Source organism: Saccostrea cucullata, unplaced genomic scaffold, assembly GCF_032062105.1.
Source record: "Saccostrea cucullata isolate Sc308-1 unplaced genomic scaffold, CSIRO_AGI_Scuc_v1 ctg473, whole genome shotgun sequence".
Lineage (NCBI taxonomy): Eukaryota > Metazoa > Mollusca > Bivalvia > Ostreida > Ostreidae > Saccostrea > Saccostrea cuccullata.
The window spans coordinates 474,388-500,193 of record NW_026938446.1 but is presented as its reverse complement, the minus strand read 5'-3'; the positions used below and the strand labels follow the sequence as shown (position 1 = coordinate 500,193).

At 32.9% G+C, this 25,806-nt stretch overlaps 3 protein-coding genes and 2 long non-coding RNA genes across 6 annotated transcripts; 3 read left to right on the top strand and 2 right to left on the bottom strand.

The window, feature by feature from the left end:
• The first annotated feature begins 9,223 nt into the window (after nucleotides 1–9,223).
• LOC134250324 (protein mono-ADP-ribosyltransferase PARP11-like) lies at nucleotides 9,224–10,916 on the top strand. Its single transcript, XM_062732686.1, has 2 exons — nucleotides 9,224–9,804; nucleotides 10,630–10,916. The coding sequence occupies exons 1-2, from the start codon at nucleotides 9,447–9,449 to the stop codon at nucleotides 10,872–10,874; spliced, it is 603 nt and encodes a 200-aa protein (XP_062588670.1). The 5' UTR covers nucleotides 9,224–9,446; the 3' UTR covers nucleotides 10,875–10,916.
• Nucleotides 10,917–13,145: 2,229 nt separating this feature from the next.
• On the top strand, nucleotides 13,146–15,494 carry LOC134250272 (uncharacterized). Its single transcript, XR_009988459.1, has 3 exons — nucleotides 13,146–13,361; nucleotides 14,533–14,727; nucleotides 15,289–15,494. It is a non-coding gene; the product is annotated as an uncharacterized LOC134250272 (long non-coding RNA).
• Nucleotides 15,495–15,657: 163 nt separating this feature from the next.
• LOC134250264 (multiple epidermal growth factor-like domains protein 10) lies at nucleotides 15,658–17,704 on the top strand. Of its 2 annotated transcripts, none has more exons than XM_062732614.1 (4): nucleotides 15,658–15,761; nucleotides 16,415–16,729; nucleotides 16,836–16,938; nucleotides 17,148–17,704. In XM_062732614.1, exons 1-4 carry the CDS (start codon nucleotides 15,692–15,694, stop codon nucleotides 17,272–17,274), a joined length of 615 nt encoding a protein of 204 aa, XP_062588598.1. In that variant the 5' UTR covers nucleotides 15,658–15,691; the 3' UTR covers nucleotides 17,275–17,704. The 2 variants fall into 2 exon arrangements, with proteins under 2 accessions (XP_062588598.1, XP_062588599.1); XM_062732615.1 differs by having other exon boundaries at nucleotides 16,418–16,729; nucleotides 17,148–17,697.
• Nucleotides 17,705–19,467: 1,763 nt separating this feature from the next.
• LOC134250280 (tyrosinase-like protein 1) lies at nucleotides 19,468–23,526 on the bottom strand. The gene is made up of 4 exons (XM_062732626.1): nucleotides 23,096–23,526; nucleotides 21,976–22,088; nucleotides 20,515–20,977; nucleotides 19,468–20,484 (listed from the first exon to the last, which is right to left on the bottom strand). Exons 1-4 carry the CDS (start codon nucleotides 23,510–23,512, stop codon nucleotides 19,495–19,497), a joined length of 1,983 nt encoding a protein of 660 aa, XP_062588610.1. The 5' UTR covers nucleotides 23,513–23,526; the 3' UTR covers nucleotides 19,468–19,494.
• Nucleotides 23,527–24,993: 1,467 nt separating this feature from the next.
• LOC134250268 (uncharacterized) lies at nucleotides 24,994–25,663 on the bottom strand. Its single transcript, XR_009988455.1, has 2 exons — nucleotides 25,545–25,663; nucleotides 24,994–25,379 (listed from the first exon to the last, which is right to left on the bottom strand). It is a non-coding gene; the product is annotated as an uncharacterized LOC134250268 (long non-coding RNA).
• Nucleotides 25,664–25,806: the final 143 nt, after the last annotated feature.

Sequence of the window (25,806 nt, the reverse complement as noted above, 5' to 3'; positions counted from 1 at the left end):
CGCGCAGCTTAATTTTAAATATGCTAAGATCGATAACTCCTAATCATACGTTCATAATTCATCGGGTTCGGTGCTCAAAAATATTTGTTGAATGCGCATGTCTTCTAGAATATTCCTTTCTATTCCGTAATTTGAGTGAAACAGACGCACAAAATTTTTAATCCCACCCTTCCTCTCCCTTAGTCGATTTTATATTCCCCTTAAGCATATATGTCATGTTTTATTGCAATGTAAATTTTCTTTTGGTGTTTTTTTTTCGTTTTCGTTTAATTTCTCGTTTCAGCGTCATGGCATGGATCAAATGCTGAATAGGATCCACCTTATTCAATATTGATGTGCTTGGCAGACCTTTCAAAGTTCCAGTTGTGTGTGGTGTTTTTAACTTTGTTAAGCATAATTTTAAGAATGCTGTCTCCGGGGGGTACTGTTTTTTTCAGGCTCCTTGGATCAAGATATGGTATTTCTCTTGCTTATGATTATCCATATTCATTTACCTATGCTGCCATATAATCATCATCGGCGCATACATTGTATTATATCTAATATTTTATTAAATGGCCATGACAAGCACGCCAAAACAATTATTGACTTGTTTTATTGACTATTTTTAGATATCCTTAACCTTTTACAGGGTTTATCTGATCATGTTTGTTTCTGTTGTTGTCCAAGTCCAATGTCGCGAAATAATATGTTTTAACAATCATGATTCGATATGTACAGGTACAATCTTCGTAAAAGTAAAGTATTTAAACATACCTGTAAATACACAAAGTAACAGGGACGGTATTTTCAAAGGGCTGAGCAAACAAGATTCGATATCGAAACGACATCGTCGATATCGGCGATGTCGACACTACAGGGAAAGTTTTAGAAAAGATCTATTTCAAATAACACATGTTAAAAACACAGTACTAGTATGATAGATGGAAACCATCATGCTTTGAATAATCATGATTCGATATTGACACGATATCGTGGATATTGACAGTGAGGAAGGCTTTTTAAAACACAAAGTATTGGAATAATTACACAAGGATAGAAAAATAATAGTAAACTATAAAAAGTAATGTGTCGATATCGTAACTACATCGTGTCTTGGACCTAACTCTAAAATACATGCAAACATATAAAAAAAAAACAAAAGGAACACTGTTAACAGAATTTCTCGTTATTTTAAATTTAGAAATGAATCGAAACTAAGCATACTGTAAATTATAATGAGTCACCCGCGTGGCGCAGTTGTTAGAACTTCTACTCTAGAGTCGCGAGGTAATGAGTTGATCCTTACGTCGCTGGTTCGAATCCCAATGTGGGACGTAGAGACCGGTGCTTCGGATGAGCCCGTATAAACCGAGGCCCCGTGTCGCAATAGGTGCTGGCACAAAAAAGATCCCTCACCGTTCTATCGCCCTGAGTGCCGAGAAAAGGTAAAAATTTGAAGCCCTTAATCGAAAAATGGTGGCGTCTCCATATGAGTGAAAATTCTCTCAGAATAGGTCCTCAGTACCCCCTTGCTTGTCGTAAAAGGTGACTGAATCGGGTGGTCCTTCGATTGAGATCGTATAAACCGAGGCCCCGTGTCACAGCAGGTGTGGCATGATAAAGATCCCTCCCTGCTCAAAGGCCGTGAGTGCCGAGCATAGGCCTAATTTTGCAGCCCTTCATCGGCAATGGTGACGTCTCCATATCAGTGAAATATTCTGAAGAGGGACGTTAAACAGTATACAAGCAACCAATCTCTCGAGAGACATTAAACAATAACAAACAAAAATATAATAATGATTTTTTTGGCCTTTAATACAACTTTTTCAATTGTTCAGACTGCAAGAAAAGGTAAGGCTCCATATACTGTAAACCAACTTTTATTCGCGACAGGGATTAACTACTTTGCTACGATTAATTTTCGCGATCATTTTTTGGATCTGTTGGTAATAGACACAGAGGCTTTAAGGACCGGTTAGGGACGAGAAATATTCGCGATGACGACGCTCTCGCGAGCTTCGCAAATATTTCTCGCACGCGCATAAAAGTTGGTTTACAGTATGTTACATTTTTGCGATACTTTTTACTAATCTGTCTCTTCTTCATAATTTTAAGTCAACCATTTCTTTATGAAAATCATTACTTTTTGAAGCTAATGAAATACACCAACACTAAATATTCATATTCTATCTGGAGTTAAATTTTTGAAAATACATTTTACTTTCGGCATAACAGTTGTTCAATTCATTAGATTACGACTGCTGTAGACAATGTTACATATGTATGTCCCGAAAAATCTTCATAGATTTAGAGCTTCCTCGGGTCCCTCGCAAAAGAGCGAGTTAGTAGGATAACTGCGACTTAATCCCGCTACTTAGGATATACTACAATTAACCACAATGTGCAAGTTTTTATGAAATTTTCTATATATTTCAATACTCATATAAACATATTTTTTATTTGTGCTGTATTGATGGTATTAACTGGTTTAACTAGATTTACATGTATATCTCCAAAAGAGTCTTTCACTTAGCATGTCTGTAGAAATTAAGCGTTCTGATAAGTCTTGAACCATGGTTTGAATTTATTTTCATAAACAGTGAAGGTTAACTAGTATAATTCATGGTATTCCAAGGCTGATGTTCTAGTTTGTAATGGACCAAAAGATTTGAGATTTCAAAATGGAGGGTTGGCAGAGTCCATGATGAAAGCTGCTGGAAAGAAAATTCAAGACGAATGTGATAAAAAATACCCGAACGGAATTCAGTATGGCGAAGTGGCAGTGACAGAGGGATATAGACTTCCATGTAGATGGGTGTTTCACACTACTCTACCGAAATGGGATGAACCCTCTCACACTCCAATTGACGTATGCTTTGTAATCTATCTAAAAGACGTTTTAATTAATATCATACTAAACTTCAAATTACTTCATCATAATATTTTTCTTGTTTTCGACAAACCTTTCATACATGTATGTTTGTATTTATGTAACGAGAGATTATTTAAGAAACTGAAGATAATTGATCTGCTTACATATAACGTTAAATTTGAAATTGTTTTTGTCATGATACTATACTAGTAGCTAGTGCTAGTGTTTCTATTGCCATCAACTGACCATCATAATTGAATAACATTTGAAAATGTTATATCTAATTAATGTATCGCGAAGGAGACAAGAGCTTTGTGGTATTTTTCATGGAGGAGTATTATTGTATTGTTGCTTAAATTGTGTAACTATTACTTCCTTGAACAAAACACGAAAATGCTGACTTTTTTCTTTCAGATCATGAAAAGAACAATTTGGAACTGCCTAAAAATGGCGCGTGAAAAGAAAGTAAAATCAATTGCATTTCCTACTTTTGACATTGGAAATCTAAACTATCCTCTTAAAAAAGTAATACAAACCTCCGTGCGTTATCTAAGAAAATGGGCATCAAGTAAATATTCACATTCAACTATAGAGAAAATAATTGTTGTCGTATATAGAGGGCATAGCCAATGCAGGGAGACTCGTTCGGTAATAAATGCCTAAGTATAAAGTTTAACATTCACAATTCGTTTATAGTTTTTATTAATAACATACAAAATATATAGTTTTCATTTTTCTTTAGATTCTATTAAAGGAGCTAAATTGTCAAAAAGATAAGGGTACGAGTGTCTTTACTCAGCTTATATGTAGCCTTTCTGTTGAAGTCATTGAAGAAACCTTCTGGAACAACAGGTAAGGACGCATATTATTATATTACATAAATTAACATAAATAAGTTACAACCGGAATGTCCAGTACTGTATTTAAACACTAACTTTCGTCAAGCTGTCTTTAACGTTGAAAGACTTGGATACTTATTTGCGTGTGCTTTATATTATTAACGCATTTTTAGGCTTTGTTGTGTAAGTTAACGTTTGAAAATGAAGATAATTTTAAAAAAGCACGATAAAATTATAAAATTTTTAATTCACTAGAGGTACAGTAAGCAATGAGCTCACGAATTATAAATGATACCACACCTCCCATATGAATATAATGGTACTTTCCATGTTTTGCTATGGAAAACCCAAAATATGTGTCGGATCAAAAAGTAAAATAGGAGGTGCACAATGTCACTATGTAAGAAACATTCTGTGAAAGTCTCATTAAATTTCATTCATTGGTAACAGAGGAGTTGCGGATAATAGATGGGTACCCCAAAGCGTAACAGACGGACGGTCAGGGACGGACGTACAGCTAGACTGATGGACGGACACCTCGAACACTATATACCTTCCCACTTTTCAAGCGGAGATTATAACAGTACGACATTTAACTCTGGACACGACATTGTCCAGACTTTTTACTAGTAACTATTTCTAATTGGGATATCCAAAATATTTTTATATCACTTGGTGGGAATTTATAGCAGTATCCACAGGGTCTCATGTTGAACTCACAAACATCACATTATTTAAAGTCAGAATCCCATGGGAGAATGGTGGGATTTGCAGTCCAAACAACTATCTCACCATTCTTCAATGGGAGAAAAAATATCAGATTGGATATTTTCTCCTATGGGATATTTATATACTGTTTATAATAAAGAATCAAGTCTCTTCTTTGGCCCTAAATTCAACATGTCGATATCGTTGACGTTTTTCATGCAATAATATCATGTTCATTCACTGCTAAATTAGATTAAGTATACTGCCAGTACTCTTTCAAGCCAAAAAAAAATTACAGAGTCTGAGGCATATCTATTTCACTAAAAAGACGTTAATGATACCCTTACCACTTAACAGATGAACGAGTTTCAAATTTTATATCGTCAACAACTCTTTGCAAAATATCATTTTATCACTATTATCTGCGTATTGAGTTTATGTCTCTCATACGCCAGATCATGCTCTATGAATAACCATTTTACAAAAAGTATTGATAATTACGTTGATGAAACAATTAAATTAAATTTCCCTTACAATCAACACATTGCAAAGAGTTACAGTGAATATGCTCGAAACACTGACATTGTCAGCAAATTTAATCTACCATGAAATGAAATGCTGATTATCGTCATACATATTTTTATGCCCCCTTCGAAGAAGGGAGGGCATATTGCTTTGCTGCTGTCTGTCGGTCGGTCTGTCTGTCTGTCGGTCCATTTAGTTTCCGTTAATTTTCTTTGCAGAGGTTGCACATATTGAAATGATATTTAGTATACAGATATATGTGATGAATATCTAAGCCTAGGTCTGTTTTGGGTACGGTCGCGCCATTTTTGACAGAGTTATACCCCTTGGACCAAAGAAAAATCCAATTATTTGAAGTTTCCGTTCATTTTCTTCGCAGGGGTTTCACATACTGAAATGATTTAAATTTAATATACACATTTATCAGATGAATATCTAGGTCAAGTTCTGTTTTGGATACGGTCGCGCCATTTTTGACAGAGTTATGCCCCTTGGACTTAGAAAAATTCCAATTATTTGCAGTTTCCGTTCATTTTCTTCACAGAGGTTGCACATACTGAAATGATTTAAATTTAATATACAGATTTATCAGATGAATATCTAGATCAAGTTCTGTTTTGGGTACGATCACGCCCTTTTTGACAGAGCTATGCCCTTGTGGACTTTCAAAAATTCCAATTGGGGGAGGGGGCATTTTTACAAACATCTCTTGTTACGCAGTTCATTAGATGTAGTTTAACATTGATTTGTCTACGAATTTTTCTTTTTTCAAGACAAAGATCACACAGCGGATGTGACTGATGGACAGGGGATGCTTACTCCTCCATGGTATTTGACCCCACCTCTTCTGTTTTAGAGGTCCGAGCTTGCTCTGTTCCGATTTGATATTGTTTCAATGGATGTTTAAGCTCTATTTCTATATAATTTAATTTTATTTGTATTCTCGCCTCTCATTGGTTGATTTCCAAAAAGGAACGCATAACATTTTGTATAATCTGGTTTGGTATGGGGACACACCCCCTTGACGACCAGCTTAATCATCATATCCATGCAATCCCCTCATTTCCAGTCCTCGGAATCCATGGAAAATTCCAGATTTAATAAATGTACCTTCAACTTTAAACAATTACTCGTTCTTACCTCGTGTAAACAAACATCATGGCTGCAAGATCTATGTATCAGTTATTACCTCCCCTCGCTTCAAATCACTTCCGTTATTACGGTTGTATTATTGCGCGGTAAATTTGAACTTATAAAAAGCAACACAATTTTACATCCAAAGTTGTTTAATTGTTTTAAAATTAAATTATAAGGAATGACTTTAATTCTTGGCCATATTATCGAGTATAATCTGGTTTGGGTCAGTTTACGCTGTTTTATAATCCGCTTCGCGTATTATAAAGCGTAAACTGACCCAAACCAGATTATACTCGATAATATGGCCAAGAATTAGAGTCATTCCTTAATTGTTTTCTTCATAAATATAAATCATTTCAGGTCGACGTGCTTGTGAACACATCCACAAGTAATCTTAAACCAAATGCAAATACAGGTGTAGCATCTGCTATCCTGAAAGCAGCTGGCGAAGGAATGGCAACAGAAATTTCAAATTTGCTTACGAGAGAATTAGATTATGGTCAATATGTCATTACTGGTGGACATCAATTGAAGTGTAAACAAGTATATCATGGCTACCTATCTGGCTGGTATTCCAGGTTGTACCAAAGTCAAACTCCAAGCGATGTTAGTATATGATGCTGTCCGTTCATGTTGTGAGATTTTTTTTAGAGTTTCCTATATCAAAAAGCATGTTTCGAAAGCATTGATTGTTTAAAAAAAATATTTTCGTTTCTTATTATAGATGTTGGAAAACTTTGTATATATCTGTCTTAAAAATGCACACGATGTAAAAACAATAAATTCAATGGCATTTCCTGCAATCGGAACAGGATCGATGAGATTCCCAATCAAAGAAGCAGTTGAAAGCATTGTTTATGGAATCGACAAATTTGCAAAGGAATTCAAAGAAACCAATCTGAAAAAGATATTGATCGTTCTTGACCCTAAAAATAATAACTTGCCAACATTGAAGAGTGTAAGTACACTGTATTCCTTGATCTATCGTAGGTTTAGTGTATACTTGCAATGCAGCTATATCATTGATCTATTTTGAAGCAAACTTTAAAGACATGTATAATTATCATTTTCAGGAGTTCAAACAATATCTCAAAGATGTACATATATCATATTTACCGTGGCAAGTCCAAAGTAAGTTGAAAAAAGACGAAATTGATTATTTTTATATTCTTCAGTGTTTATATTTTGAAAAAATTAAGAAAAATACAATTTTTCCTGGATAAATAAGAAGCAAACAAATATTGACAAATGGATTTGTATATATTTTGAATAGAAATCAAATCAATAATTAATCCCTAACGTAAAAATAAATTGGACACCTTACACTGTTTTGGTGCTTAAATATAGACATGCATGTAGTGTTGCTTTCGAGGAAAATCCACAAAACTTTTTCCCTTTGTATTTTTAAGGAAATAATAAAAAAAAATTCCTTTTATTTTTATTAAAAAATATTTTAAATTTATATTTAGATTTAAAAAAAAAAATAAAAATCAACATTCTTTTAAAAATTCAAAATCTTACAAAATTTTCATATTATCCTTGGTTAACATTATATATCGAACCTATATAAATATAAGTCTATTGTGATATTTTGTTGTAATAAAAATGTTTGTCTCCATAATCTAAATCCTAATCTTAATAACAGATGAAGCATTAGTAATTAATTTGACAGAAATTTTACAAGGTTTTTATAATTATATAATTACGTTTTTGGATGAATGTAAAAGTGAGTGAACCAAAACATATAGCCTAAGTAAGTTTTGTTTAAAATGGAGGCCAACCAGATAACATTGTCTTAGTAAAGAAAGATAATCTAAAAAAAAATTACAAGAATACAAGATGTTGGCATTGTAGCTGAAAAGTACTCCGATTCTTGGGTTTTGAAAAATATGAAAAATTATCATTGAATTGTCACTCACTAATTTCATTAGATAAATGTATTTTTACCCAAGGAATTTTTTTCAAGGTTCATCAATATAGATTTTATCATGTTATATAAGAAAAATAGTTACATCTCAAATTTACATTCAGGAAATGCAATGAAAAGCACTAGCACCCGCTGTGTACTTTCTTATTGAAAATTGATCAACAATTTTAGTTTAGAGTATCCAGACATTTGTTTATTATATAAATACTTTTGTATTAGTTAAGTTCTATTTATTTTAATAGTTAGATATGATAAATATATAGTGTAAAATCTGTGTGACTTAATTGTAATACTTCAATGATCAATTTTAAATTCGGATCATGCTATTAAACATTAGTATCTTAGGGTAGACAGGATTCAATTTCCCCAAAAATGTATTTATTTTTGTACTTTTTTAAGGTTGCATGTCAATATTTAGGATTTCAAAAACCCTGAATCATATTGATATGCATGAAATAAGAATTACAGCAAGGATTGTCCTAAAATTAAAATGAACTTTTTGTAAGAGAATAGGCTTAAGGATTTCCATCCCTAATGGGACCTACATGTAATTCCCTACCCTTAAATGTCCGTCGAGTACACGATACACTGATATTATATTAAAGCATTTTATAGTGGAAAAGGATTGCCCCCGAGAAATTTTTGAAAATGTCAATGTTAATTGAGCAGTAGTTGATTAACAAATATTGCATTGAAGTCTATGGGTAAAAATGTTTTTTCAAAATAAAAATTCAAATAATTTGAATATCAATAAATCCTGCGGTGTAAAGATGCGTTGAAACATTAAAAATAGAATGGCAATTGAAAACAATTTTTTTACCGACTAATTTTTTTTAATTGATTTTTTTTATTAATTATGATAAGGGGAGATAACTCTCACCAAAACTCAAGGTCATAAATTGGGACACATCCCACTAAACATACTAATAGTAATACATGGGAAATATGTCTAAATAATCTGAGTATTCAGTGCCATACATATCAGTTATGTTTTCAATTTCACTGAATTTGTTCCCATTAGGGATTGAATACCTTAAGTGTATTTTTTTTTTTTTTTTTTTTTTTTTTTTTACAATTTTACATAATCAATCATCGTTGTAAATTGAATGTTTGAGGTATGTACCTGGTTAGTTTTTCTTTTTTATGATACAGCGTTATGTGAAAATTACAAAATATAGACTGGTTGCACAAAAAAATGAAATAAAAATTACTTATCTTAAGCAGATGAAAGACCACAAACATCATTTCCATTGAGAAACCAATGCTTATCTTTGAAGCCAGAAAGGGGAACACCTAAATATTTTGAGTATATGTTTCGAAAACCACCACGTTCTCCATCTTATTGGACGAAATACACAGATTTTTTTTACCTTAAGGATTGGACAAAGACAAAATGTTACGAAATAGATGTAGATAAAACGACCTTCGATTGCATTAAAATGCGTTCTTGAAAACAATGGGTGGAACGAATTGTAAGATAGAGAAGATTTGTAGATTGGAGAACGCCAATTTATTTTTTCAATACGCAAATGAACGTGTTCGTCAGTTTCGTAAAATACACAGCGAAGGAATATTTACACCTTTGGAACAATTGTTAGGCTCAAATCTTGTCTTAATGCAAGCGTTGGATTTTTTGAAGAAGGATCTACATTCAGAAGTAAACGAATACTATTTCTTTCACGGTACAGCAAAAGACCGTTTGGCAAATATAAAGGTTCAAGGACTTGACCCAAGGCTTCCGAGAGCACACGGTGGTCTCCTGGGTAATGGAATCTATGGTGCTGAAAAGGCTTCAAAATCTGATGGCTATACAGGTTTTATTTATGTTTACATACTTAATAATCCCGTAAAATCTAAAATTGTAAAATTTCTGTGCTACACTCATTTTCTGATTTTTTCCTAAAGGTAATGCTTATGATTTACTCCTATTCCTTATCCTCAGTGACGTCACGTGATTGAGCGCAGCAGCGGGGTTCTTTTCATGCCAGACTTTGGCCGGAGAAGACGCGCTTGTACCGAGATAAGAAACGAAGAAGTGCAGGAGAGGTAAATATAAATTTATTTTTTAAAAAATAATGGGGAACCTTGGTGGTTCTAAGCCTTGGTGGCTATTGTGAATGCCTTGGTGGCATAGGGAACATATAAAGTTAAAAAATGAAGCCTTGGTGGCATTGGGGCCGGGTCGGCCATTGTTTGATTCACTTGGACCTAAACTGCTACGCAGGGCCATGGAGCAGTTTGAGATCTTTTTCGTGCAAGCACGTACTATGACCCGAGGGTCTTGGTTTATACGGTATCATCCGAATGACCGGTAGAATTTCGTAGAAATAGGAGGAGGCGCTGTTGTAAAAAAAGATCCCTCACTGCTAAATCATCGTAAGTACAGACTACAAGTCTATATTTGCAGCCCTCCTCCGCAAGTTAGCCGTCTGATTAAATGTAGGAACATTTTCAAAGTGACGTGAAACAAACAAACAAAAATTTCAAAGTGGTATTTGTTACAATACATCAGAAATGAATAAAAAAAAATTGAAAATGTGAAATAATATGGAACATACATAACTTTGAAAAAATCTTTCCTAATTAATCAGAGCGTAATATAATACACTCATTTTTAAAATATTTTGCTGTTGTTTCAGCAAAAAATGATAAAATCCGAGCCATGCTGCAGATGAGAATGTGTTTAGGGGACGTATTCATTACAAGATCACAGGGCAAATTCACCAGACCTCCATGCAGAATATGTCACAATCTGGTCTGTGCGGAACACCAGGAACTCTACGATAGTGTTGTAGCCGATACAGGCGGATACTTCAAAGACAGGGAGTTTGTCGTTTATGACAAAAATCAAACCTATCCAGAGTATGTTATCTTTTACAGCTAAACAGTCATTATTTTGTATGTATCTGGTATAATTCCAATTTCCAAAGACCTAATGCTAAATGACATCTGTATCTTTTTAATCGCAGTTTGAAATAATATTTTATTTTTAAAATCTTTGATATCGTCATTTTGACGAATTTTTTCAAACTTTTCAAATGGATGGTATTACATTACATTAACTTAAACAAGAGGTTTAGAAAAATCTGCTTTAAAAAATATTATCAGTTGTTATCAGCTTCTACGTCATTTCAAGCAAATCTAACACATATCATTCTGATATTCTGTTATTATTGTTACATCATAATAAGCATCATCGTCACAATATTTATAATTCTTGAATAAAGTGGAATGTAAGCATATGTTTGTTGAAAATGAGTATGTATTTGTTTGGTTATTCTTTTCTCGTCATGATGCGCCTGAACTCATTGAATAAATTTTGAAATTACGCTTCGTATTATTGAAAGAACTGAAAACAATATTTGCAATCTATCGGGCATATTGCATGCACTTCATCCCAGTGTGTATCCCTTAAGGTCAGACTACAGGTTCCTCAAATATGTGTTTTGTATCTCTTGGATTTTTATATAAAGAATTATTCATATTTGTCATTTTCTTCTGATTTCTACATTCTTCTCAAAATGTATTAAAATATAAGTACACCAAAAATTGTGATATAGGCCATTCAGAAGATTACCCGTAAGCGTTATATAAGAAATACGACTCTGTGGTATCTTGTCCATAACTGGTACATGTAAGGTATCCTATTTTTCTCTGAGTAAACGTGCTAAAGTACCTATCCTTAAATGACAAATTCTTGGGAAAAATTATATATTTTTATCTTTTTAAGGAACGTGTCGTCTGGCCTTAAAACAGTTTTTGTTTTAATTAAACAGACATACAAAGCAGATATTGGTTTTTTTTTTTCGAAAAAAAAAATTAATCGAAAATTATGCAGGGAGTATAGTTTTATTTTTGAAAGATATAATATTAATGATAAAATGGAAACTATTGGACCTTAAACGTTTTAATTGTGAACATGTTCAAATATTGTGGAAAAATCTGAGCTCTGTAATACATTTTTATGTACAGTGTAAACATGTAATGTTAGAGTTCCACTATGAACGGAATTCCAAAATACAACTTTTTATTACATTTATCTCTCCTAGCATATAAGATATATATAATTTAAATGTTTTGAAGATGTCAGAACAAAACTGAAACAAATCGTATGCTACTTTATTTTGTAAAAAATATTTTTAAAAAACATGTACTTTTTACTGAAGTGACGAAAACTCATTATGTTCAAAAATAAAATAGTGACATTTGTAGAAAAGCTATAATCAATTTGTAACTCTGTTATTTTTTTATACTAACTATCTTGACCTGGGATAGTTAGAAATTGTAAATGGGTTTGCATTATGGTTAATAAATTTGATTATTTTTAATGCATTATATAACATTGAAATATTCTTCTAATAGTTTTGATTTTAATGAGTTAAGTAAAGGAACAAATTAATGTGTTACTGAAATAATTTTAAATGCATAGGAGATCAGAAATACTAAAATACAACTTATAATATAATAGCTGGTTAAACTACATTGTACGTACTGATTGAATAAGTTCAAATGAATATTTTAGATAGAGTAGAGTGTTGTTTAATGTATAATTAAATATGAGGACTAATAACAATTTCATATAGCAGGCCTATGCAACGTTTTTTTCAAGGGCTAAAAAATTAACTGGTTGTTTAAAATCAAATGTCAGATTTAAATGTTTTTAATATTCTCAGCAACCAAAATTAATTTGAATTACCATATCTACATGTATATTGGAAACTTCATAAAATCCTTACAAACAACACCATAGCGGGCACCAGTTCATATTCTACAAAGCTTCATTGTGAAGGAGAAACTTCGGGATTACTGTGCAACAATTTATTCGAGAAGTGGTGTAAATCAGAGGTGGATACTAAAAAATTCCAAGAAACTTTTTGGTAAATATGAAATCAGAAAATTTTACCAAAAACAACAACATACATGTAAAGATATACGACTTTTCAACTTTAAATTCAACAATTCCAAACGATGAATTAATTAAAGTCAAGGGTTTTTGACATGATGTAAATAATAAACCTGGTGGCATTAACAGAAAAATAATCCCTTCCAAGCATGTAGCGTTTAAAATATTTTAACTTGCATCGCAATCAGTTATACATGTAATCTGACCTCAATCTTATGACCTTTTCATTTTTTAAGGAAGTTAAAATAGCAAAGTTTCTTTTTGTGTTCTTTGTGGTTATAAACGGGATTGTTATCTGTCTCTCCTTTTTATGCTCCATATTTCATACAGCTTTAATGAAACCAATCAATGTTCTTATCATTTTCTTTCCTAATTCGTGGAATCGTGTGTATTTCATATAACACAGCATGCAGCTATCATGCATAGTTTTGTGTGTTGAATTGATGATAATTGTGGAATTAACATACTGTAAGTATAAATTTACCGTTTAATTATATGGTATATGTACAATATGCAGAAAGAGGAATGGTTGAATAATGTAAAAGTTTTAAAATTTGAAAAAAAAATACGAGAAATCGTTTTTGTTTTTATTAGATATCTGTTAGAAAGCAAGCTGTTAAAATAATTTTTTTAAATGGATTTAAGCAATGATACTTAAAATACGAAGGTCATACCGCTATCAGATTTAACAAAATCTTAAAAGATTTGCAGCCTTAATCACGCACCTTTACGTCAGAAATAGCCATAGTTTGGGAGTTGTTTGTGTTTTCCTCACCCAAAGGGCATTGAGCTCAATCTATTTTTAAGGTAAGAGAACACATGCAGGAATTCTATTTTAACTCCTTTCTTAAAAACGTACAGCAGAAAAAACGAATAAAATCAATATGTTGTAACAAATACATGAACAAAGTTTCAGAAAAATAGAATTTTAGGAAAATTTGACCTATCTTTTTTTGTACTACTTTAAAGGCATAATCTTTATGATAAAATAAAGAAATATTCAAAGAATAGTGATATAATTCCTTTGTCCTGCTCTACTGAAAACTAGGCAAAAACAATCATATTAGTAAAATAATTTTGTCAAATTTGGGGATGGATATTTTGAATTCGACCAGTTACTTATAATAAGTCTATAATTTGGAATTTTTGGACCACAAAAAATCTGCTTTCCTACAGACATTCTGATAGGAAAACCTCTTTAGATTAAACCTATAAAAGTGATTTTGTACAGTTTTGTGTGCCACAGCGCAAGAATTTGTATGAGTACACATGCATTTAACCTTCACAGCTCAATGTATTGACGGAGAATGTGAAAACCATTGTCAAGACCATCTAAGTTCAAGCTGTACAGCATGCATCAAGGGATGGAGTGGAAGCAAACACAACAGTTGTCAAAGAGGCAATGTTTTTTTTTTAACCTACTTGATCTAATAAAATTTCATGTAAACCACATCATCTTTTGTAAACAGGAAATAAATCAGTTAATACAAGTATATTATCTTAGGCTGTCAGAAAAATGTCTTTCCTCTCGCAATATATGAGGACCACCATCAGGATACAGATATATATATTTCATTTTTGCTATTGTAAATTTCTACAAAAATATTTTAAAATTACATTTTGTTATTTTTTAAAACAGAAAATGTAGCTCTGAACAAGAATGCAACTCTTTCATCGACTGCAAAAGATACAAGTGGTGTAAAGGTGGCTAGATATGCCGTGGACGGAGATACATATACTGAGGCCAAGACAATGGCTGACAACAACCCAACACTGATAATTAACTTAGAAGAAACAACTACAATCAAATACATGGAGATTCATTTACTTTTAGGTGAAACCCTGGATATTTCTTAAAACATATACATATAAGCATATTTGAGGTTACTTAATCTGGGAATGGGTATGGATATCTATCTAACACAAGTATATTTTATTCGAAGTTTTAACAACTTGGCTCCAGTTTTGAAATACCAACAATATCTAAACAAGAGAAAAAGGATTACCATTTTCATTTAGAGTATAAGATATTTTGAAGAAATATCATGCAGCATATATAGACCAAATATCAGCGTACACGGGTAATGACAAAGTATCAGTAAATAACGAAGAATTAGCATAGTATGACTTATGATCGTCACAACATGCATATTACTAATAGAGACATTTAAAGCGTTCCCTTGACTTTTAAAGTGAAATCTGCGTGTCGTTACGAATTACATGAGCAGTTGGTGGAGATGCTTTAAACTTTATTAGTATGCAAGAATTTTAATTTTTGGTGCTTATGTAGAAGCCTTTTTTTTAACACATTATTTTGGTAAAATTGAGTATAATTGCTTTCTTTGATGTAAATAAGTGCGAAATGTTAAAATTGGTTCATATATCTAATTATTAGAAGAATCGAGTTCGTACAACGTCTTTGTGATCAATGCATCTAGACGAGAGTGCACACAAAACACCCTTTGTTCCAACATCGCAAACCCCCCAACAATGTACCATGTTTGGAAAATCACATGTACTAGAAATCGTTCCCTGACTGGAAATCAGGTCATCATTGAAAGACAGACGGAAAAGGGGGCGTTATCCATTTTCGAAGTTTTTATATTTTAAGCTACATATCGATTATTTTCATAATTAAATTAACATCAATATTTAAATTATATTACTCCTTGCTTCAAGTTATTACAACATATTGCTGTGTAGTGACAATTTGATTTCTTCTTAGTGGTTCTTAACCTTAGCTTCAATTTTTAAACACAGGTTGTAGCAAAGGAACGTACAGTTACCTATGTGATCAAATGTGCGGTCACTGTTTCGACTCATCTTGCGATGGATACTCGGGAGTTTGTAAAAAAGGATGCGTGGATGGTTGGTGTTGACATGAAGTGCAGAAAAACTGGGAAATGTTCTAATAATTGTAGTTCTATAAAATATGGCTTAAAGTGTGCTCTGTATTGCGCAAACTATAAAAATTGTGATAAATGTATCGAACATCTCAACTGCACACTCTGTAAAGTCTTGATTATCATGGAAGATATTGCATGGGAAATTGTTTTGCAGAATGTTACAACTTCACATCGCAGTATGAGTGTTTAACATACAGGGTTGGTCAAAAGGGGCATAAAAATTAATTCAACTTTGAGGTTCATACCTTGGCATCAATTATTAATAAATTCTAAACAATTAAATACTCAAAATATAAATTTTGTGTCATTATAAAAGGTGTCATTTTTAAAAGGGAATCATTTAGATTAGGACCCACATATAAAAAAATGACACTTATGGCTCTTTTTCTGCATTTTTTCTTTGAAAACTAATTCAGTAGAGGTAATTTTTCGTCTTTTCATAGGGTATTACGGGACTGTTGCAGAAAAGGTTGTCAAAGAAACTTTATCGATGCACTGATAATAGTGACTTAACGATATGTAGAGTGCCGGTTTCTTTGAACAATCGTGGTAAAAGTGTCCGTATCAAATCATACCCTCCTTGTGAAGGCATTGTTAATTGTATTTCTTGTCTAGCAGGTTGGTCTGGTCTTTCCTGTCATTGTAACCCCCGATGTAAAGATGGATGCGGAGTAGATGGGGAATGTCTAACCGGATGTGCATCGGGCTGGTATGGCAATTATTGTGCTGAGCTTTGTCTCCAGGAGGGCTGTCAAGAATGCGACCAGATGACCGGAAATTGCACACATTGTAACTCGGGCAAATATGGACAAACCTGTGAAAAATCTTGCCAAGAATTTTGTGCTGGATCTATTTGTAATATTAGAGGCTTATGTATTCTTGGATGTAAAAAAGGATTCTCTGGAACTTTTTGTCAAAGTCCAAGTGCAGGTTGTAAAACATTTGTTAAAATTGAAGGAAAATTGTGATCATAATTATACTATTCTTTAATATTCATACTCTAAGCATTCTGTATGCTATTTTATATGTTTTTTAGATTTCGGTTCTTTTGGTAAACCCATTATTTACATCATCACTTTAGGAGTATTGTTGTTCGGACTTTTTCTCATCACCACTGGAATTCTGATCCAAAAGAAAAGGTTTGAACAAATAAACCTCGTTTTTGTATATGTCAAATGTACGTGGTGATAATTATGTTAAAGTAAATCTTCAATAGTTTGTTTCAAAGAAACTGTAAATGTTTGACATTAAGAAGAATTTCCATTCCAACATATTTTTAGGCGTCATTGGCGCTTGCCTTTACATTCTTAAATGCAGTTAACTGATATTTTAATATTCCAATTTTAAGAAGACAAAAAGCGGCGCCTGAGAATACATACGAATCAACGATTTCGACTCATCGTGAAAACGCAGAATATGACAAAATTCAACCAGATCCTGTTTATCACAATACTGATTGTCACGTTCAAAGTTAGATTCTGTGTTTTGTAAAGAGGATATTCAATGTTTTGTTAGTTGAATGTGGAATTTATTTTCATGAGTGGGACAGGATTTAAATTGATGACTCACTGTTTAAAATACATTTACTAACAATATGACCGTTTGGTGTCGTGGATAATCTTTTGAAATTTTAATGATTTTGAACCAAATTTTATGATTAAAAAAAATATTATGATTTACAGTTGTTCAAAATGAAAAATGATTAAATCTTATTGATTATTTAACTTGTACCGTTTTTTATCAAAATGTCCATTTTAACTATTGCACAGAGAACTTTCTCTAGCATATAGGATTTGTATTTCTATTTGAATGTTGTATCTATGTCAAGTGCAAGTAATCAATTCCGACTAACTTTTTTTCTAGCCTATCACTAATTAAATTTGTATACATATTTCTCATTGGATTGTATAAATGGTAAACTTCTTTACTCTAAGTAGTATTTTCAAGCATTTATCTTTTAACGTAATTGAAAATATTTCTCTTTATAAGAAAGAAGGATAATTATTTCTAAAGAGGACAGGAAGGTAAATTGTGTGAATTATCCTCTAAACACATTTTATGGAAAATGTTTGAAATTTGAGAAAATGATAAAGTGTAAAAATGGATGTTTTGATACTAATTAACTCTATCATTTTAAATATTGGGGGTGTGCCATTTGTCATACCCAGGAAATAATGCAAAGATTACTTCTGCTTACTGAAATGGAGAAAATACATGCAAATAGTTTTCATTTACACTGTATTGGTCCAAAAGATTGTTTAGAATACATTGATTTAATTTTAAATTAAGTCATTCAGAGTAGATTTAATTTTATTCTATTTCATGTCAAATGGTGGGTCAGTATAACTATACAAAAATACACTAGAATTAATGTAGAGAGAGATCCTCAAGGACCATCCATTAAATATATTTACTTTCTTTGTGGAAAATATGATTCCATATCCGTTCGAATTACCGGTACTAATTTTAATGACGAATATGTTATAAATCTGAATAGAGCCTATTTTCATTAGTTACAATGACACGATACGATGGTTAAATATGTAAATAACACTTTAGTAAGAAATATTTACTTACAACGAGGAGAAATTGCTTTCATATCCGTTCAGATTTTAATGGCATATTAATTATACATCTTGAAAGAACCTTTACAGTCTAAGACCTTGAAATTAAAGATTTTGTAATTGTATTGACGTAAATTTTAATATTCTACCAGAACATATTTTGGGTAGACAATTTTAGTCTAGGGCCTTGAAATTAAAGATCTTGTATGTATTAACGTAAATTTTAATATTTTACAAGAATATATTTTGAGTAGTCAATTTTAAACTGAGGAAGGCCGAAAAAGGGTTTGATTGCAGTATTTTGCAAATGCTAGATTTGCGTATATGACCCTCTTTTGTAATACAGCTTATCACTCATTATTGACTCAAAAGTCTCACACTATAAAAATGGTAATTAAGACCGTTTTTCATTGTATTCCGTCCTTTGTGCTTTCAGGGTGCCTATAGTTTCTATGGGGTCTACATGTATATCACTATTGTTTGAAGTTCGTTATATTATCATCCCTTTTTTCAACTTTATCAGGCCATCCTTGAAAAATGTTTGGTTGCTCTCTCCCATCTGACTGACTAAAAATGACCAGATTCTCTTTTAAACATTCCAGAACATGATATTTTTATATATTTTATTTCTCTTATCCCTACAACATATTTGTTGACATTTTCTGATCAAAAAAATTTCCCACCTACCTATCGACCCCTTAATGTTACTCTGATTCTGGAGAGGGCGGGCAAACATTATTTTGGCCTCAATTGTATTGACCATTTGTTTTAGGAATAGGAATGCAGAAAGTTAGTACTTGTATGCTGCCATATACAACTATTTTTTTTGTTTCCTGTAAAGTAAATAAAATTTGAAAGGGACAAAATTGCGGTTATCCTCGAAAATGCTCTCTTTTATTTTTTTACGATTTAAAAAAAGAAGCAATGATCGATACATAATGAAGGAATTCAAAGTTACGTCGAACCCAAAACTGTTTGTGTGTGTATCGTGGTATGTTATGGTTTCTTTAATTGTATTATAGAATAACATATTTTATTTGAAGACAAACACAGTATATATGATTAATATATGTTTAATTAATAAAAACAATAAAATATTGATGAATGATATGAAAAATGTCTAGTGATTGTCTAGTCGCAGTGGAATACAATGGGAATGTTCTCCTTTGAGATTGTTGGACTAATACTTGAGTAATTGTAGGCACTCAGCAAAGCCTCTTTAACTGTACTCCTGTACATTAACGGCTTGACAGGACTTATTCGGACAGCACCAGAACATGCTTGGTATTCATAAGGAGAGGACTGGGTATTCAGGCAAAACGCTGTGCACATATTCCCACAGGAGTCATGCGCAGTAATAAACACGTGACTTCCTCTATTATTCAAGGGCTTTTTCACACCTACTGCACTTAGGCCAGACGAAAATTGAAGTCGTTCATCGAGAAGCGCATGGTCAGTGTAAGACCCACGATAGTCTAGCCCAAATGTCTTCACATACACTTTAGTTATTCCAGACCCCAAGTGTGAGCATTTGTCTCTTCCATCACTTCTAGGTTCTTTGTTAGACGTTTGGTATTTGGTACTGGAACTTTGATCGAAAACATCCCCAGTGTAGTCTGGAGATCCATGTCTAATTGGAAAAGCATCACAGGTCTGGTCCTTTGGTCTTTTTTTGTAAACAGCTACTGGTATAAAAACCCACTTACTTATATCAGCTTCACCATCGATCATAAACGAATTTTGACAGGAATGGTAAAATGGTGTCGTTCTTGCATTTGACCCATGAAAAAGTGGTGTATTGCTTTGCGTGTGATGTTGACGACTTGCTTTCATTGATGTAGGTAGCACCCAAGGATTGCTATATGTTTTTGATATTTCTCGTTTTGATCTTCGATGTAAACCTATTCTTTCAAATTCTTCTATAGTCAGAGGTTGGCACAATCTCCTCTCACACCTCATCTGTTCTGACCCACAGTCAGAATCTACTCTACAGTCATACGGTGGGTTCTCATACTTCGCATATGAAGACCACATTTTGGAAAATCCGATCCTGTTTAGAATATACTTACTTTCACCATTGGCATCTTTTCCAGATTCAAATGGCCTCATTGGTGCGTCCTGCGCATGGTCCCCATCCACTTAGGGGTACCATTCAGGATCAAAGCCGCGCTGGACTTGATTACCACGAAACCTTTCCCATAAAGCGTCAACAAAACAATGATGCATGAAGAAAAGTGGATCAGCAGGGGAATAATGAAAATCTCTAAGAGTACCTCCAACCCAATTGTGAACGGAACCATGATGAAACTCCAAATTTGTATCTAATTCATTTCTATTCAGTCCAATATCCTCAATCCTGTTCTGACGTAGAAAGAGTTCAATAAATTCTCTGCTGAATAACCCACCTTCTAAACCAACATTTCTCACCAACACTCCAGTGTTTTCATGCGTCCAGTCGCTGAAGGGACCCTCTCGTACAACACCTGAACCAGGACCCATGCCACTAACGGAAAACATTGCACTGGACGTCGGCTCTTCCAAAAGAGTGTCGAATGACGAATCCCAAAATGGAATGAATACATCTGGCTCATATCTTCGCAAAAGTTGCTCAAATCTATTATGTTCGACAAGAAAAAAAACAAAAGTCATAATTTCTAGGTAAACATTATGAAAGAGAATAAAAGATGGTGATTTCTAAAAAAAACTATACGTAAAATAAAATTTGGTATGTTTCTGCCGAATTTATCAGAAGCTATTAAAACAGAGTGGCGGGTTAGAAGTTTAATCAGTATACAAAGTTGTATTCTTGTGAAATACCCCCTGTAAATGCCAAAACCTCAAATATAAATAGTTTATGACAATACTCTGAATCTACATGAATTTGTGGTTTTCCATTCTTAAGCTTTAGCGTATCGTGCGGTGGTAAATGTCAATCTTTTCCACGTATAACTCGCAAACATTAAGTGAAATAGCCATATTTGAAAAGTCATAATACTATACGTAGTCTATTAAAAATTCTATTTTGGCCATTGGAATTTATAAGAACTAAATCTTGAATAAATTATTGAAACCAATTTTATGTTTTGAAACAAGTGGAAATTCCCAATCTAGTTATACTGAATTTCGAATAAATTATTGAAACCGATTTAATGTTTTAAAACAAGTACAAGTTTCGCATCAATTTTTCTCCATGGGAAATTATACTCTTCTCTTATAATAAAAGCACATAACATTAGCCAAAAACAATAAAGATCTTTAAGTTTTTAAACATATAAAATTAATTTTAATAATCTTCAACGGCTTTTTTCAATTGAAAAATCTCCATAAAGGAAGAAATGCTTATCTTCTTATTTTCGGGTAATTATGCTTTACTGCCTTAAAAAATTAATCCTTGCTCTTAATTGTAGTATAAAGGATTCGTATATAGAAATTTCGTAAAAATTATGTCTAGCTTACCAAATGACATGTTCACGAATATAAAACATTTACAAAAATTTTCAAATGTTTTGTAAGTTGAATCAGTCCTTTTTGCCATACTCTTTATGAGTTCGAGTAAAATGTATTGAATAAAGTTTGTTATATGTTGATATATGTATTACGATTTTTTCTTACAAGAAAAGGTAGACACGATGAAATCCAAGAAATCCTGGACCAAAATGAGCACTAGGTGCAACGTCTGCCGGATGTAGATTAACAAACCAATCATATACGTTAGGCTGCCTGTGCTACAATATGAAAAAAGTAAAGTATCGTAAGAGTACGTAGTCTAGTATTTGATAAATGGAGTAAAATTGTCTCAAAGATTAGATAATGAAAAAAAAGAAAAGATTGTCGCATGTAAACGATGAAAAAAAAAAGAATTTATACAAGGAGAATAAGAAATATTAAATAATTCAAATTTATATTCTTGTAATTGCAAGGAAATGCTTCTGCTCTTCCTTCTTAGGAAACAGAGTTAAAAGTATATCTGCGTACCCGTCAATGTTGGAGATTGATTGCAAGCTGCGGAGTCGAGAATACAAGATCATGCGAATAATAGTTGATTAACAGTAAATATAACTATATTTTTTATGAGTTTATATCTCTTTAAGTACATAAAACAGCATAGGAACATCTATATCGCTTAAACACAACTTAAAAAATAAATGACATATAAAATTTGCTCAGTCAACTTGTGATCATAGTTTTATCAAAACCTGATCGAGACCGTTGGGCAGTGGCATTTAAAAAATTTAAAAAGACCAAAAATGTAGAAGACATTTTGTATTTATTAATTTTTAAGCAGGTTTACTATTTAGTGAATATTGTTTTGTTTTATTGTTTACCGTCCCTCTCGAGAATTATTATGTCATATGGAGACCACCATCTGCTTTTGAAGAGCTGTAATTTGTGACCTTTAATCGATTCAGCAGTGAGGAATCTTTTTTGTGTCAGCATCTACAGCGACACGGAACCTCGGTTAATACTGTCTCGTCCGAAGAACGGTTCTCCACGCCCCAAAGTGGGATACAAACTCTCGATGTAAGAATCAAATCCCTACTCCGAACTTTAGAGCAGACGCTCCAACCACTGCGACATGCGGGCAAGAAAAAGATAATTGGAGAGATAATTTGTAAAAAAAAAAAAAAAAAAAAAAAAAAAAAAAAAAAAAAAAAAAAAAAAAAGACAGACGGATAATTTTTCTTTACAAATGTTTTTCTAATCTTTGCAAATAAAGCAAAGGCATACATACCATGTCACTAGTGTCGGATTTCATTGCCTGTAATGCTCTGTGAAATCGGTCTCTTTCCTGAGTGGTTAATTGTCGATATTCTTTTCTGATGATGGGTGTTGATCTCTTGATTCTGAGAGAGACTGGATCCTCGATTTGAAACTTTTTGAAGATGTCGGTGAGTATGTTTAAACTTTCTGGCTTTATTTTGTGAACATTTCTTTGGTTCCATGTTTCGTTCACAGTTTGAACCAGATATTGGTTTTGGCAGTAGTAATATATGGAATCCTCTCTTTGGTAAACGAGTGATTTGTTGACGTTTTTCTGACATTTACTCAAACAGTTCTGCAGTATTGTTGGCAAACTGTCTTCACACACTTTGCACAGAATTGGATTCAGTATATTTAACAAAAATACAATTGTAAGTCGTTCGTCCATGATAAAATAGATGTGAATCTAAAAACAAGAAAATAATTATGTACAAAAAGTGCAGAAATTTTTTGCACTGGAAAGTTTTTGCTGATTGATGATGCTGGAAGCATGACTGTAAACTTCGCGTAAGGGACAATATGATTAATACGAATTTATATAATTATACATGTATCTAGATAAAGCAACAAAATAAAGATCTTTAATAAATAAATTATATAATACTCAATTTCTTAACATATTCATTTTCTAGATTAGATTAAGTCTTACATTAGAACAGTTTTAGAAATTGCTCACAAAATTCAATAATATACAATTTGGTACATTTTCCTAATGTTAAAAACACAAATCAGTATACATATTTACAGTTGACTTCTAATTCTTACCTTCTTATTCCTAAACTCTTTGTCTTTGATTTGTGAAGAACGATGCCTTAGAAAAGTCTCTGTTTTTAAACGAGAAAATGCTCATTCATCATAGTTTTCTTCCACGCTTAATTATTGATATTTAATCATGTAGTAGTAATAAGAAAGTGAGTGAGCATTGATCATCCTCGAGCAAGACATTCCAGCTGCGAACCCAGATACTACAACCATCCTCTAAAGTACATATTACATCACAAGTTTAAATATACTGTAGATATACTTTTTTCTGCGTGGTATTGATTTACGCTATGTGCGCGGTCACAAATTTTCCGCGTACCTAATACATACTCGTATGTAAGGCATATAGTTACAGTCTAGGAAATCCGCGTAATTTTTTACAAGCGGATTCAACAGAAATTGAGATTCCGCGGAATTATGACCCCTTGGAAAAAGTACGTCTACAGTATTTCTGAATCGATTATAAGAAGTTTTAAAACCATTTTCAACTTTAATGTAAATTACTAAGTTTCAAGCACTATAGCAGAACTAAATTTGGGTCCAAGTCGTTAGTTGTTTTTCTTATACAAGGGACCCCTGCAAGGTCTACCAAGAATCACTAAGTGTGCTTCAAATTTTTCATAATTCGACCTTTTTTAAAATTTTTTTTTTAGATTTCTATGGAGCAGAAACTGTTTCAAAAGTTTCTACAAGAGAAGAAAAATTGTTGTGGCCTTCAATCCCACATTCTATTATAACGACTATGTTTCACCCATGCACATTTTTCTCTTTCGTCCACATATCCTCTAGATTCGCGAAGTAAGGAGTTGATCCATACGTCGCGGGATTGTATCCAACCGTTAGACGTAGAGACCAGGACTGAGTTGCTCAAAACACTGGTTAAATTTGTCCAGTGGATAAGTTAGCCATTGGTTAAATTCAATATCTACTGGGTAACTAACCACTGGTCAAATATTTGTTGCTCAAAATAAAATTAGCCTCTGGTTAGCTAACCACTGGTCAAGTGATTTAACCAGTGGTTAGTATCCCACAATGCATTACATTTGTCCGTCTGTCACCACAAAAAAACATGGCTTCCAACAGTGTCAACAAAAAAAGAAGTGAGAATTTTTCAGCTGATGAAACTTTATTTTTGGTGGAACAGGTGGAAAAACATATTGAGCTTATAAAATCGAAACATACAAACCAAGTAACAAATGTCAAAAAGGCTGCTGCCTGGCGTGAGATTACGGAAGCGGTAAATTCAAGGGGTGAGATTGTGAGAACAGTCGATCAAATCAAGGAGAAGTATAGAAAGGCTTGTTCCAAAGCGAAGGGGGAAATCGTCAGCCAGAAAACACATCGTATGAAGACCGGTGGTGGTCCGGCTCCACCCCCAGTTGATGCCATATCACAGAAAATTCTGGACGTGTTCCAAGACGCCCCAAATTTCGTTGGCATTGAAGGAGGGGTCGAAGTTGGAGGGCTTGTTTTTGAAGGTACTTTTCATCTTTCTGAAATTAAATTCAAATAAAACAATAAGCAGGTCTACACATTGTTTACATTCCACAACGAGGAAATTCGAAATACCACAGCCCGTCTGCGCACACTGAAAATTCCACAGAATTTATTCTTTCTCATTGATACAATTTAGTAGGAGTTAAAAGAATAAGTTTTACCTCATGTTCTCGTGTTTGAGCTTAGTGCATTCCTGTCAAAACATCCATTACATTTATACATCTCTCGCAGACGTTCCGAGTCAGACGCGGTTTTTTTTCACAAACTGCAAGGTGAAGGCCAATTAATGTGTGCATAACCACTTCGCCCATGTAGTGTTTCGGTCCAAACAAAAAAAAAAAGATTAGTACACAATGCAAAGCTTTTTATATTTTTTGGTTTAATGCATGTGCTTTTTTTTTCTTAAAAGAAATTCTTTTATTT

What these genes read in the sequence shown, in the direction of transcription:
- LOC134250280 (XM_062732626.1), bottom strand. Translation starts at nt 23,512, where the DNA reads ATGGACGAACGACTTACAATTGTATTTTTGTTAAATATACTGAATCCA. An exon ending in AATCCGACACTAGTGACATG is followed by an intron (nt 22,089 to 23,095) that starts GTATGTATGCCT and finishes TTCATATTGTAG; the next exon opens with CACAGGCAGCCTAACGTATA. An exon ending in CATCGTGTCTACCTTTTCTT is followed by an intron (nt 20,978 to 21,975) that starts GTAAGAAAAAAT and finishes CGAACATAATAG; the next exon opens with ATTTGAGCAACTTTTGCGAA.
- LOC134250264 (XM_062732614.1), top strand. Translation starts at nt 15,692, where the DNA reads ATGTGCGGTCACTGTTTCGACTCATCTTGCGATGGATACTCGGGAGTT. An exon ending in TAAAAAAGGATGCGTGGATG is followed by an intron (nt 15,762 to 16,414) that starts GTTGGTGTTGAC and finishes TTTCTTGTCTAG; the next exon opens with CAGGTTGGTCTGGTCTTTCC. An exon ending in TTGTCAAAGTCCAAGTGCAG is followed by an intron (nt 16,730 to 16,835) that starts GTTGTAAAACAT and finishes TATGTTTTTTAG; the next exon opens with ATTTCGGTTCTTTTGGTAAA.
- LOC134250324 (XM_062732686.1), top strand. Translation starts at nt 9,447, where the DNA reads ATGGGTGGAACGAATTGTAAGATAGAGAAGATTTGTAGATTGGAGAAC. An exon ending in AAAATCTGATGGCTATACAG is followed by an intron (nt 9,805 to 10,629) that starts GTTTTATTTATG and finishes CTGTTGTTTCAG; the next exon opens with CAAAAAATGATAAAATCCGA.